Source organism: Haliotis rubra, unplaced genomic scaffold, assembly GCF_003918875.1.
Source record: "Haliotis rubra isolate DU_JTF1 unplaced genomic scaffold, ASM391887v1 Scf23, whole genome shotgun sequence".
Lineage (NCBI taxonomy): Eukaryota > Metazoa > Mollusca > Gastropoda > Lepetellida > Haliotidae > Haliotis > Haliotis rubra.
This window is the reverse complement of record NW_025766336.1, coordinates 108,343-123,708: the sequence shown is the minus strand read 5'-3', so window position 1 is coordinate 123,708 and position 15,366 is coordinate 108,343. Positions and strand designations below refer to the sequence as shown.

Genomic DNA, 15,366 nt, shown 5'->3' with positions numbered 1-15,366 from the left:
ATGCAGCTACATATTATCTTACCTATTGTGTTATACACTTCCATTTCCTTGACACAGTTTACTACCAGGGCGTGGGAGATCTTTGAATATCAATACTGGAGTCTAATTAATAACATAAACAGCAAGACATCTTTGCACGGACAATATAATACATAACCTGTGGAACAGCAAATGTCTTCATCTATGCAAGGATGGTTGAGGATGTTGATTGTTTCAACGATCTAATGGTCTTATCGAAAGTGGCCAGTATCGATTATGTATGCGACGGACCAATGCCACAGACATTCAACCACCGAAGTTCAGTTTATACATATATCTAGTATATTATTTGACACTGCGAACCATTACAAAAACATGTATTCTGTTGCTTAGTCTTTGGATCATTTATCAATTCAACTATGGTGCATTTGTTAGTATTGTTAAACAAAACATTCCGATCCACAAATAAAGTTTCAGAGAGTTTGGCAGTCATTATCAAATAAACACACAGACACAGACAGACACAGACGCACACACAAACATGGAGTATAAACACCCCAACGATTGTAATCAAATCACTATCCACTATATATATATATATATATATGATATAGCTGAAGAAACAATTTAGTGAATCAAATAATTTTAGATGTGTATTTTGACGTGAAAAGAAAATGTGCCCCGTGCTATAACCTGTATATTAACTTCGATCCCAATGCGACATCATCAAAATTAATCGACATTTCTACGTTATCTCAGCACAAGCGTGCAATGGAATTGCCCCACAAAAGTTAGTTGTATGGTTAATATTCGTGTTAAATTATAGACCAGCCAGTGCCCGTGACGTCATCAGTGGCCATGTTTTGAGACAGGGAAGAAGTAGTTCTCGTGATAATAATAATGACAGTCTAGATCGGGGAAATGGGAGCAACTTTATCTTCCAGAAGGAATACAGGGGTGGAATCTGTGGACATAGCGGCTAGCAATGCCTACAGATATCCACCTAAAACTGGTAAGAACGCGATTTTCTTTCAGAGAACATTTCACTTGGCTAAGGTTTAAAAGATTTCCTGTTGGATGTCAGTCACAGAAAATGAGAATTAAAACGAACAACCATATATTTCATCTTAATGATTCTGTGTCGATGACAATATGAATAAGAGCTAACTTAACCGCTAATACATGTCGTCATCCGAAACAGGCAACATTTTAAAACCCCGCAAAGGAAGGTTTAGGACTTGGATTCGTTGCATTTGACTGCCTCAACTTAAATTCGCTTCGGTATATCTATGATGATTTGTGGCGAGCACTGATCTTATGTATGCTTCTGCAGTAGTTTTTTTTAAACAGTGGTTTGCGTCAGAAGTCAGGAAGCTAAGATAATGGATCCAACAGGCTGTTGAATGGATGCTGTAATGGAAACAAAACTCTGAAACTGTCTATCATAACAAAATCGTTTACAATATTGAGGTACAGCCAAACTGACATATGTTTTTGTTCTTGATTAATGCAAACAAGACTTAAACTGCGAAACTTCTGGTGAATATCAGTTTGATGCATTATATAAAAAGGCTACAATGCACTTTACCGGGCGCAGCCCTCGCTGCTCCCTTTACGATCCTTAGGGTTCGGGTATGGCACCCTTTACGATCCTTAGGGTTAGGGTTTACAGGCCTACCAAAGAAAACATTCCCACTGTGCTGAAAAACGCAGAAAAGCCCACATTAATCGTGGAAATAGCAACATAAACACATTACCTCGCTACTGAAACAGTAAAAACGGCAACGAAAAACCATGAAACTGCAACATTATTATATCAGTGAACTTTGACCTCTACTGGGCATGCGCATTATGATCCGGGCGTCTTTCCAAATTCTGAGCAACCGTGAATCGCCTAGCGTAGAAAAAGTATTAAATATGTCGAAATAATTGCTGTCAATCGTTTCATACGAATGAAACGTAAACTAAACAAGTGTGCACACAAGTATCATGATGATAAATGCCAAATAACACAACAGAAATACTTAAAAAGGAATGTAACATTTGTCCAAGCTGGAAAATGTCAACATGCGGTCGAGACTTCCTCTTCCATGTGCGCATGCGCAAAATCGAAGTTGCGGGCTCCTCGTTTTATGATGCAGTGTTAGCGATTTAAAGTTGCCGTTTCTACTGTTTCAGAAGCGAGGTAACGTGTTTATTTTGCTATTTCCACGATTAATGTGGGCTTTTCTGAGTTTTTCTGCACAGTGGGAAAGTTTTCTTTGGTAGGCCTGGTTTAGGCACCCTTTACGATCCTTAGGGTTAGGAACCCTTTAAGATCCTTAGGGTTAGGGTTAGGGAACCCCAGCACCGCTAATTAATCGGGAAAAAGTGTGCCCGGTAAAGTGCAGTACTCCCTATAAAAATGTACATAGTATCCCTTCAGAGACGTCAGGTAAACAAATGGCTGAAAACAAGCCTGGTCAGTAAAATGTGAAATCTGAGATAGATTGTCTCAAGACATGATGATTTAGCATTTGAATTATATTTTTTTGTTCTGTTAGGCACAGTTATATATGCAGATATAAAGTTTACAGTGTGTATTTTCTTGTAAAGTAAGCCGGGGCGGTGGGGTAGCCTAGTGGTTAAAGCGTTGGCTCGTCATGCCTAAGACCCGAGTTCGATTAAGCCCATTTGTGGTGTACCCCGCCGTGATATTGCTGGAATATTGCTAAAAGCGGCGTAAAACTAAACTCACTCACACTCACTCACAAATCTATCTGGGATTCAGTTTTAAAAAACCCCAAAATTCTACTTGCTAGCGAACAGTTATTGCCACGTAACAGTTATTGCCAGTACATCAGTATAACACATGCACGGTTCTGGTCAATTACAATTCCGGTATTTTTTTCCCCACGGTATTTGACAACAATAAAGGACAGCAAAAGAACATTCTTCACGGTAAGTAACATTAAGAGAAAAATTAAAGATAAAGTAATGAACCCTATAACAAAATTTTAACTTAGTCGGGGTATGTCCCAAGACTTTTATAATAGCAAATTCAAGTTCACAAGTCATTAATTGTTTTATTCCCTATCAATCTACTGTAAAAGATACACAATAGTCACACAATCAGTTATTTGAGGTTAATGAATGATATAAATACCATGCTGTCATATGATTCCATGGTACTTACGTTTCCGGGGTATTTTCTAATGACATAATTTCTCACGAGCCAGTCGCCAAATCGCGCCACCTATTGATTGTTTACGTTCATCAGTTGATCGGCACGGGTCTGAACAAAAAATGTTCAGACTTTCATCAATTTGCGTACGAACAGTCATATACTATTAAAAACTAATTCAACTTTATGTCTAGCACATAATGCATTTTTTGTGCGATCTTTGCAAACATTTTCTATAAACTTACTCAGCTTCAAAGTTTTCCAAACATCGCTCGTCTGCTAGCTGATGTCGTCAATAAAAACAATCACGTGACCTAAGGGGGGAATCCCAGCTCAATTTTTTAAACTATAGAAGCCCGATAGGGTCATCTCTTAAGTTGTTTTTTCACTTTTCATTTCACGTAGCCCGTATCAACTCTACATATTTTATGAACTGGAAATTTATGCTGAAGAAATGTGACTATTGTGTTAATTCTACAAAATCGTTTACTGTATTACAATTTATCAACTTCGATATTACTGTAAACCTAAATTGACACTCCCTGATTGGCTGTTGACAACGTGTGAGATTGTGACATGTGCTGTGCGCCCGTAATTTGATCTGAAGGAAATACCACAGAAACATATGACGTCACCAGAGTTTGTGCACAATGGCCGCCTGTCATCCGATACGGACAACAATTAACTTCAGAATGACAAAAGTGTTTTATTGACATTAAATGATACAAAGGTATGTCGTCTAACACTATGTTATGTTTATATGACTTGGCAATATGAGCGATCATATTCATAGTCGTAAATTTCTTAATACCACGCAAACCCATGACGCGAGGGTATATATATTATTTCACGAATGGCATGAGAATTTCTAAATGGCAATAACTGTTACAGTTGTGAGAAAACATCTGTTTATACTGACATGATTCCCTTCCGCCGTGTTATTTAAAAATCATGATCGACGGCAGTGATTGGGCTGGACACATCGGTGAATAGCTAATTAAGTATCATGATTAATTTTGTTTCAATAATTTAACGAACAGCGGAGTAATTTTGTAAATACCGCTAAAATATGGCCATAACTGTTGCCTAGCCAGTAAAGATTTTTGTGGCAATGATGGCGTTAATTTATTAGAAATTATGTATTCCAATATCAAGTTATTTTAGTTGCAGCTTTTACTCAATATATTTAAAAACTTAATCATGTTAATAGCACTTTTAAAGAACCACTAAACTTTGTTTTTTGTTACTCTTTTAACCATTACATATGAAAGATTTGTGGTTAGTCTTATGCGGAACACCAAATTTATTCTTTAAAAACTTGTAGGTTAATTAATACCGAGCGATTAAAAGTGGCCAAAAAGTCGCCTGCTTCCCTCTCGCCCGCCAACGAAACCACAGACAGGTTACGTAACTCTGTCGCCAGAGCACTGCAGTGACGTCATATGAGGAACGATTTTCAGTTAGTTGTATAGAAAGTGTGTAGCACGCTCATCATTTTGATGATTTCTCGACCTGAGCGACGACATGCGAATCGTTGCTTTGTCGTCAATTGCTCCTAGGGGTCGGGTGATGGTGTCACCATGCACAGATTTCCACAGGACCCGCGCAGTTCGTGCTAAATGGGTTATGTTTGTGAGTCGCGGCTTGGCGTTGTGGAAGCCTGAAGCGATATCTTACTTGTGTTCAGATCGCTTCACGGAAGTTAAAGAATCAAAACTACTTACTAGGTATAGTAAAATATGTATATGATTGATGACCATAAAGATTTTCCATAACACAACTTGTAACATAGCGATTTCTTCCTCGGAAGTGAGGTTGTGGTCGAAGTAACAATAATATTGTAAGTAGTATTATATTGACACCCACCTGCGCTGCCAGGAGAGACATTGTTATGTTATCACGCTATGTCATGCAAAATCCTATTGGCCATCAATAAAATACATATTTTACTACCAAGTCGAAAGTAGTTTTGATTTTGTAAGTCGGTGAAAACAAACCTAAATAGCATTTATCCACAGACTGGCGGATGTTCCCGACGGTAAGCATCATTTTGAAAATCGTAAAGTCTGTTAGAATTAATGAGATTATAGTTTGTTTTCATCAAGGTTAGAAAATCAAAACTACTTTCTACTCAAAGTTAAATATGTATTGGAATCATAACCAAAAGGATTTTGCATGACACAACTTATAACATAACTATTTCTTCCGCGAGGCGAGGTGGGGGTCGAAGTCACAATACTAGCGATAAATTTCTTGCTACATTCACATGGTTAATGTCCACTCACCAGTATGTAGATACTAGTCAATGTATGCGTCTTTATATTTGGTCTTATAATCCTAATTAGTTTATTATCATACTTTTATGCATTTTGAAACTAAATAAAAGCTGACGATCTGCTGATACTTATAGTGAATTTATAACAGAACTGTAATATCTAGACATTTTATAGTTTGCCAATGTGAATCATAATTCGCACACACACCCTAGTGTATGTTGTCTGTCTCATTACACTTCACGCTAGCGAAAACAATGATTCTGTTGAATGCTCACGACAAATGAATAAAAAACAATGCAAATATTAAAATTAAAACAGATTAAAGTTATAGGAACAATATCAGGCCATTACCTTGTTTGAGGAATGTATCCATCAATATCCACAAAACTGTTCCAAATGATGTGTCTTTTAACAGTTTAATATCTGAAAAAGTGATAAATCTTTTCAGGTATTGGTGTATAGTCTCATTGGTCACCCAAGATAGCACACCTGGCAACTAATTGCATAATGTCCGCCTTTCATTAAAACAGTAATTTAGTTAGCCAATAATGGGCAATCAATCAATGTATTGCCGGTTAATCCTTTGAAAGAAGGGCGTTGTTTTACGCGAGACACCGACACGGCAGAGTGTATTCAGTATAGATTAGTAAATCTACATACATAAACACTACCTTTTGACAATTCCGCTGTGTAAGATAAAAGTAATTAATCAATCAGCGTGTTATCGGTTAATCCTTTGATCAATGTTTATAATGTTGAATATTTACTCCAGACACAAGAAATGCCAAATGGGAACCTTTGTCGGGTAATCTAAGTGTGTTACCACTAATTATACCTGTTATAAATTCATTAACTGACCATCAAGTGAATGATGACAAATAACATGTGTCGGTTTATACCACCTAACACGGGTTACAACAAGGGAGTATTAATTGCTGTATTGCATGTGAAAACTTATGGGCCGACACTGTTTTGAGAATACAAACAGATTTTTACATGACATGATTAAATATCGAGGTAAAAAAACACAGAAATGGGATCAATTTGGATCAGTCATTATACAAATAGGGCCTAACGACACCAATCAATTGTGACAGAAGCGTCTATGAACAAGTTGTAACTCGGAAACTAGGCAAAGCAGGAGACAAAATTAAATGACAGTAGATTGTGAGAACATATAGCTTTCATTTTCCACAACAATTGTCACGATTTCAGGTTTAGACAAGCCTGTAAACAAGATAATTTACCCCCTAAAATGTAGATGAATTCTGCATCGGCCCTCAAAGCTATTCCTCATATGACGTCACAGAGTCGCGCCGCTCTGATTGGTTGAAATTTCGTTCGCGGGTGAGAATTGTGCACTGTTGTCAAAAAGGTCGATTTAAGTCAATTAAAGGTCGAAATGAGTAGTTTTAATGACAGGGTTTCATTTATAACGATGCCAGTTAGTGATTTATGTATTTTTACCCCCTAGGGTTTATGTGACCTTTAACAATTTTTATGTATGGAATTGTTTGATCAGTAACCAATGAGGCATCACACCAAATGCGACAGCAAATGAATGAGAACAAAATGCAAATATCATATAAACAACCAAACGATTACAACTTTACTATAATATCAGGCTGTTAACTTGTTTGGGGAATATATCCGTCAATATCCACACATAGGAACAATATTCTATACATCTAAAGATGTACAAAGTATCTTGTTCGATGTACAACCAAACGATTACAACTTTACTATAATATCAGGCTGTTAACTTGTTTGGGGAATATATCCGTCAATATCCACACATAGGAACAATATTCTATACATCTAAAGATGTACAAAGTATCTTGTTCGATGTACGTGTCTTTGTACTAATATGATATTTCAGAAATATTCTGAAGCTCTTCGGGGTATTTTAACCCAGGTTCATCATTCAACTGAGTTTTTGGTTTCAGCTGTTTCACATCGATGCCATGTTTCCTTGGTCAGCTGAGATAGTTCATGATATCCATGGTTCTTTAAAAGAATCGGTTTAGTATTGACAGCAATGAACAATCAACGATAATGAGTGCTTTGTGATGAAACCCTCATTGTCATGGTCAATCAACCTTTTTTTCTTTGTAGTGGAGGCCAGTGGCCCATTCTATATTTGCAAATGACTATGAGAGAAGTGAATGTATGAGATTACAGATTAAATTTATGTCAAGTAGGATTGAAATAGAACTTTTAGTCAGGTACAAAGATCTTAAATTTTGGTATAACTTTCACACTAATAAAAACTGGTAAACATCTTCAAGATATCTTTGTTTGCTTACAATATATAATGTGACAGCCAATTTGAGAAACATCACAGCCCTGAATTTTGGAAACTTGATTTCTTTGATACACAGCTCAGAGCCAAAGGAAAATGTGAAAGAAACATAAAGATGAATATTTGGAGTTACTATTGAGGGTTGCCTGCCAATCTTGTTCAGAACATTCCTGAAGTCTGTATACAAACACCAACATACACTTGCTGACACTAGCTACACATTGCTCTTTCCAGAGATAGCTAAATCCATGCAGGTAGAGAATGTTTAATTTTAGTGCCCCAGATAGTTTATCATTTAATATCAATTCACACAATCTAGACCTAATAACTTGCATCATTTATTTTTAGAAACCCAGTATCAGACATCATGAATTTACCGTGAGTTCTGTTTTTGAGGGTCCCTGGGACACGTACTCTTAATTTTCAGGGGTACTGGACTACAAAATGAGGGTCCCAGACACTTAAATATTATTATTTATACTATGTTGTAATATTAGTGTAATTCAGTTACTGCTATTGTATTGTATCTCATGATCATCACATTGATACAGTAATTAAATTGCAAATGATACCATAACCCGCCTAGTAGCAGACTCAGTGATAACTTATTGTTACTTGAGGCCTAAAAAACAAAATGTTGTGGCTCGGATTACCCAACCGACCCTTGAATTCTGGTGTCGACCCTATTTTTTTTAAGCGGACTGAATAAAATAAGCTTTCAGATACCATTGTTTTTTCCCGGCACTGACAGATATTGGTCATTCTGATAGAGAAAGTCAACATGATGGCCGCAAGCTTGATTGAATAAACAATTACACATTGATACATGTGTTATTAGTTTGTACTTTCCTTCTAAAAAACTATGTAAAAAAAAAATTCCTACCTACCAACCCAAAAATTGAAGAGGTGTAATCGGAACCACAACATTTTTTTTATCAATTTAATCAATTTTGTCAATTGTCAATTTTTATGCATATAGGACGCATGTTGGACATTTTACACAACTTTTATAAGGAAAACTATACATTGGATAACATCCATATTCTTCCCTGATTACATGTTTTGGCTTGGAGGATTTAACACCAAGAAAACGTTTACTCCCAAACATTTGTGTAGTTTCAACTTCTTTATGTTTAGTTTACACCCCATATTTCTGAACCATAAGCATGATACGGGTGAGGGGTAGCCTAATGGTTAAAGCGTCCGCTCGTCATTCTGAAGACCCGGGTTTAACTCCCCACATTGGTACAATGTGTGAAGCCCATTTCTGGTGTTCCCAGCCGTGATATTGCTCGAATATTGCTAAAAGTGGTGCAAAACCATACTCACTCACTCACTCACTCACTCACTCACTCACTCTGAACCGTAGAGATAAATAGGTCTAATTTTAGTGTAAATTTTTTTTTAAAAAATCCTATGGCAGAGGATTAAGCATATGTAAAGATTTGAGTACACTATACAAAATGTTTTTCACTTGACAATCTGCACTGTTTGCATATTTGGCCTATGGCAGGGATTAAAAAAACCCAATCTAAATATTTGTAAGATGGTACAATTTCTAGATGATTCCCATTGAAAAACTTTTCTTTCTTTTTTTTTGATAACCTTCCACCATTTTAAATAACAACAGTTTTAGTTGTTGTTTTTATTAAATTTACAAATAACTGATGACTTTCACAAAAGCTTTCTGAAACATTATTACTTTTTAGTAGACCATGTACAGTATCACTCAGCAAATAACACTGTCAAATAGCACATAATTGATATTCTTAATAGGCATGACAGTGGTAACTATGAAATGAAAAAAGAAGCTGAATTATTTCCACTTAGTCAGACTTTATGATATGTTAATGGAATGTCTGTTAGTTCTGTATGAACACAATTAGGCTTGATGAACCTGCATTGTGCCACTTACTTGGGCAATTATCAGCTTCATGCACACCTGTTGTCATCATCCAAGCTTGTAATGGGAAAACCTCTTCCACTCGTTCTGGACCAGGCAATTTGTATGCATGTGATATTGTTTACTGATGTATTGATGCTACCTTTCTTCTGACAGGTCAGTATTTTGGGAGTCATTTTATTATGGGAGGAGAGCGGTTTGACTCACCCCAGCCTGGTGAATACCTCTTCGGTGAAAATGAAGATCTCAACTTCCTTGGCAACAAGCCTGTGCCAGTAAGTGTTCCTGATGTTCTTTTCTTCGGAATCACAGCTTGTAGTTGCTTTGTTCTGGTTGAACATGGTCATCAGATAATGACTGATGTTAGCAATGAGACTTTCAGTATTCCAACTTTATAATGGCAAATCTATCAAGCAAACCAATAAGTGATACTGTGAGCAAAGGTGGTAAACCAACAAGTCATGTTCTCGTCTAATTTAGCTGCCTCCAACAACATGGGATAAAATGGGACTTGTTCTGACCTTGGTCCCCATTACTGCTCTGGCTTGTGGTTTGCTTGATCCAGATAACCATATTTACAGGCCTCTTTGATGAAGGCATTGCATCGAAAAGTAGAAGTAAAAAAAGTTTCCATGAAAATTAATATCACCTTATAACCTATTTGATGTGATGGACACAGATGTCTGTATCATTTGATACTTGCAACAAGATTGTTGACCATTTGGAGGGGTCCTCTTTGTATTCATTATATTCATGATTGAATGACTGTTTCAGTTTCCCTACCCTGTACCCAGTGGAAATGAACCCACTAAAACCCTGAAGAGCCTGGTCTACATCCGGAAAGACACTCTTCGACTGATTAGGTTGGTTGTTCTTATGACAGAGGTGTTGAAGAAAGACTGGTGGAGCTAACTGTAGGGAGTCATAGGCTCATGCTTCACATCACACAACTTGATAGTTATAATTCCCATACTTTGTTTCTCAAATTCAATGGCAACAGTTGTAACAATGGCAGGCTGCCTTGTGGAGTAGAGCACACATGAACTGTTGCAGTATGCTTGGCGACAGTGGTTTGTGCACTAGTTCTTATACCAGTCTTGATGAAGCTACAACTGTATGGTACTTACCCGCATTCAGGCATTGTTCTGAATCATGTATATGAAGTGCAAGGATGTTATCACAAATGTAATAAAGGAATACCAGTTGTTAGGGAAACACTTATTAGCAGCAAATAACAGCACTCAAAATTCTTTGCCTCATTCTGCTTGCATATCTGGGAACAATATACTTTCAGTCTTGATATGAGTAGCAGTTTCTTTTGCAATGGCACAGTCTAATTGTATCGTAAATAGGGCTGTAACAATGCATCAACTTAGATGGTTTGCAATTGTTGAGTCTCCGATAGCAATTAGTTGATGGTAGAAATGAAAATCTATCGATGCATCTGTAGTATGTGTAACTATTGATAGTTTAGTAATTGACATCCGTTGATAAATGCGCAGCACAAAATACAGGAAGTACCAGATTCTCTCACTTTGATTTAGAGTTATCCGCCCCTTTTACCTCTTAAAACAAACTTGATCTGGGTTTCAAGTTTCTTGTTAGTTATTAAAAGAGACTGAAACCACTTCAACTTGTTTTTATTCCTTATAAACTATACATTTGGGAAATGAGACAACTCAAGGAGAGAAAAACTATTGCAATAGTTGGTTGCAATAGACTATCACTATCGCAATAGTATCCCAGGTAGCATGCCATCATCGGCCCGACATCGGCCCGACGTCGTGTGCAATATCGGCCCGACGTCGGCAAACTTCATCGGGCCGATGAAGTTTTGCTCATCGTATAGACGTAGGCCCAACGTTGGCAAACTTCAATGGCCCTGTATCGGCCCTGCATCGGCCCTACGTCGGCTCAACGTCAGCATACGTTATTGGCACTGCATCGACGCAACGTCGTCACTTTATAGGCACTGCAATATTAAACTAACGGGCAAAAGAAACGATACCAAGTCGAAAAAACTGACATTACAAAACGACAAACCACCATTGTGTAAAAGGAAAGTGAATTTTAATATCAGGTGTATGGGCAACATGCATGTGCATACACATGCCCATACATACACATGCCCATACACATGCCCATACACATGTACATACACATGTACATACACATGCCCATACATACACATGCCCATACATACACATGCCCATACATACACATGTACATACACACACATGCCCATACATACACATGCCCATACACCTGATATTAAAATTCACTTTCCTTTTACACAATGGTGGTTTGTCGTTTTGTAATATCAGTGATTTCGACTTATCATCGTTTTCTTTTTACCCGTTAGTTTAGTTGCTCACTTCACTTCTCAACCGTGAATACATATTTGATAGCACGTACCACAATTCATAAATGAATACTATCTTAAATGTGTATCAAAACATATATATAAATGTGAAGAAACATCCCCTAAACATATCATGTTTTTAAAACAATTTATTCATATGAATTTGTATGGTTCCAGAAACAGTGTGTTCTATGAGCGTTTGGTTATAAAATTCAGTAACCACCAAAAGGCTTCTGAAAACCTTTATCCATGAGAATGTTTATGGTTCAGGAAGCGTTGTAATAACATTTTCTGTCAAGATATGGATTTAACTTTTCAGTAAAACACTAACCGTTAACAATAAGGTTACATGTCTATAGAAAATAGACATTGTTACTCTTAACAAGGAACATAAAAACAGAATGGCAGACATGTAATCAACACTCTTTATTAATTTCTTTCAAACACGCATTACACTTTTCGAGATTATTTCAGAATCTTCTTCTTTGGTTTTCGACTTTATCCATTTTTTTCTGAAATATAGAAAACAAATGTATAGTATGTGTATTAAGTCAAATCAAGAGACAATAATCAGTTAATGAAGTCTTCCAGCACCTATGTATATGCAAGTGTTTGATGGACACCAGCACACAATGGAAAATAATGGAAATCCTTGAATATATATATATAATATTATCAAATCACACTGCATAGCAACCACTACCCCACCACTCTTGTTGGTCAGAGGCTGAGGGCAGGTACAAATCCATTTTTGCAATAAAAGCCAAAAGCGTCACCAACAAGTATATAGACAATGACATTTAACAGATGCACTTACGTTTACTGATTCACAGCTCCTGGATTATTTGATGTAATCCTCAATAAATCCATCACTTCTGTTTGCATCTGCGAATTCTTGTGTCTCATATTAGCCCTTGCTGCAACAAAAATAACAATGTTCCACATTATAACAAGTTACAACTTGAACTAGATTCCCCAAGCATATATAAATCTAGTTAGTCCGATGCTGAAATATATTGTGTAATAATTATAGCCTAAAGTTTTTGGGGGTCAACGTGTGTAGATTTAACACCAACGTGTATAAAGTTGGGTTGGAAATAACTCTGCCCCTTTACAACAGACATGGATTACTGGACAGCGCTTCTATACATTCTAACCTTGAATACAAACTTGAATTGATAACTTAAATAGCTATTGTAACTAGCTACATGATTCACGTCTTACATGTGGGACAGTTACTGCTGCAGTATGATTTCGTTGCGAGCATTGTAACCAGATTCGTTCAGTTTTCGATCACTATATTTTTTTTCTCATTGGCAAAATGTTTCGGTGAACCAAGTAAACCATAATAAATTTATTTGGTCTACATATCCTGAACAAAGACTAAGTAAATTTGAATAATTAATACTGTATCATGAAAAACCATGGTGATCGAAAACCGAATGAACATTGCCGAGGACGGTCATGCCATAGCGCCCGTTATAGCGGGAAACATATTTATTTCTGGCTCTCGTTTAGAAGAGAAATATAAAGTCCGAAAATGATAAACTGATTCGTTTGGGGAAAATTGAAGAATACACAATGTAAACACCTTACTTTGATAATGTAGACCTAGCATTTTACTGAAAATAACGTGGGAATGTTAGACAAGCAAAACCACAACAACCATGGGGATGATCAACATTTAGTTTAGTCAGTGTTACAGTAACTTACCAAGTATGCTTCGGTCATTTCTGACTGAACATTCATTTTAAATAACGGGATACTTAGACTATGACAGTAACTAATAGCCTACAGTCAGGTGGACCAGGAAGTATTTGATTCCCCATTTTCGTGTTATAAGTTTGATGCAACTTTTCCCACCGACTGAAGTGAGCAAACTGTTCATAGCTTAGAAATTTGATAGTAAGGTGTAATGTTAAATTAAAAAATATTTATTTCAGAAATAACATGGAACAAAATTAATGCCGATAATAAGTGTCACTGGCTTGTGAGCTGTGCATACGCTTACTAGATCGAAAACCGAACATAATTAATAGCAACAAATGTCCACCTGACATGAACTCTGGTTAAGAACATACTGCTTGCCATTGATAGCTGAATAAAATTTTGTATCCAACATAAAATTAATATGGTGCAAACTCTCTTAGGTCCCCTTCACAACAACATACATAATACTTTCTGTTGAAAGCCTAACAACACCGAATCTAACAGATCGTGTAATGCGGCTGCTCAAAACATCGCGATTTCTGAGTAGCACGATCAGTGAATATCAAAATGTACATAAACATAACAACAACCGTGTAGTGACTGTAAAGTTAACTTACATAAGCGAGGTCAGATCGATGATACTGTTCCATTTGTTGCTGCACAATGACATTGTTGTACCGTCCTCAACAAACTTCAACTAAGATGGCGGGTGCGAAAATATGGCGTGGCGGTGTGGCGTCATTCCGGCGTCCTTTCCCGCGGTAACATTTCTTTCTTCATGAACAACTTTTAATAATTAAATGAATAATTAATGCTTTTAAATAGTTGAGAGAATTGTTTTAAGATTGTGACTGTGTTTTGACGAAAATATTTTTGTTAAATCAGTTTGAAACTTTATGAACATATTTGGAAAATGTTATGTGTTATCTGGGTTACATTGGCCCGCTGTCGGCCCAGCGCTGTTCAACGATGCCGATTTTAGCCGACGGTGCCGACTATCAGCCGACGTCGGGCCGATGATGGCATGCTACCTGGGATTTTGCAACAGACTATCACTATCACGATAGTTGTTTCCCCCTCAATAGTCACCCCGAATCGTAAATGTCGTCGATTATGGCAGTCATGATGCCAATCATATATTTGTCTGAAGGAACAAAGTAAAAACATCACGTAAGTTAAATCTGAGGAATCGTGGCTTACTGATCACATTATTTTCAAATGTTTGCATATGGTCAAAACTTCCTACTAACGATGAATTAGGCTTTTTATTTAGAAAAACCATGAAGATTGTGACCACAGCAGGTTTGCATTGAATATCCCTTTGTGTAATAGTACAAAAGATTTTGTAAAAGGTGAATGATTAGACATGAAAATATATATGTGATCACAAAAGTTCTAATAAAAAGAAATGTTTTCCTTATCCTGACTCATGCTAAATGCTTGTTGCCTTCTTCTTGCGAATGATAGTGGAACACTTGAAATCCCTTGAAGTTCCCTTCTAAGAAGCGGACGTAAAATCATCACTCACCCATGAGTAGTCTCCCTTGCCTCCTTTGGCGCCCTTTTGGGTCACATGACCAGCTGTGTTTGTCACTCTCTTCTTCTTCTCCCTTGAGGACGGTTGTGAGAGCACCTGGGTCCCTATACGGCACATATCCTTTTCTATTTTGG

At 36.9% G+C, this 15,366-nt stretch overlaps 1 protein-coding gene across 1 annotated transcript in view; it reads left to right on the top strand.

Annotated features, from left to right (window-relative positions):
• Positions 1-815: 815 nt before the first annotated feature.
• LOC124277897 (E3 ubiquitin-protein ligase MGRN1-like) overlaps positions 816-15,366 on the top strand; it is a 67,296-nt gene continuing 52,745 nt past the window's right edge. The window contains exons 1-3 of the mRNA XM_046713622.1: positions 816-991; positions 9,780-9,898; positions 10,398-10,486. Of these exons, the coding sequence (XP_046569578.1) occupies positions 901-991; positions 9,780-9,898; positions 10,398-10,486 (299 nt within the window). The 5' untranslated portion in view covers positions 816-900. The remainder of the gene's footprint in view (positions 992-9,779; positions 9,899-10,397; positions 10,487-15,366) is intronic.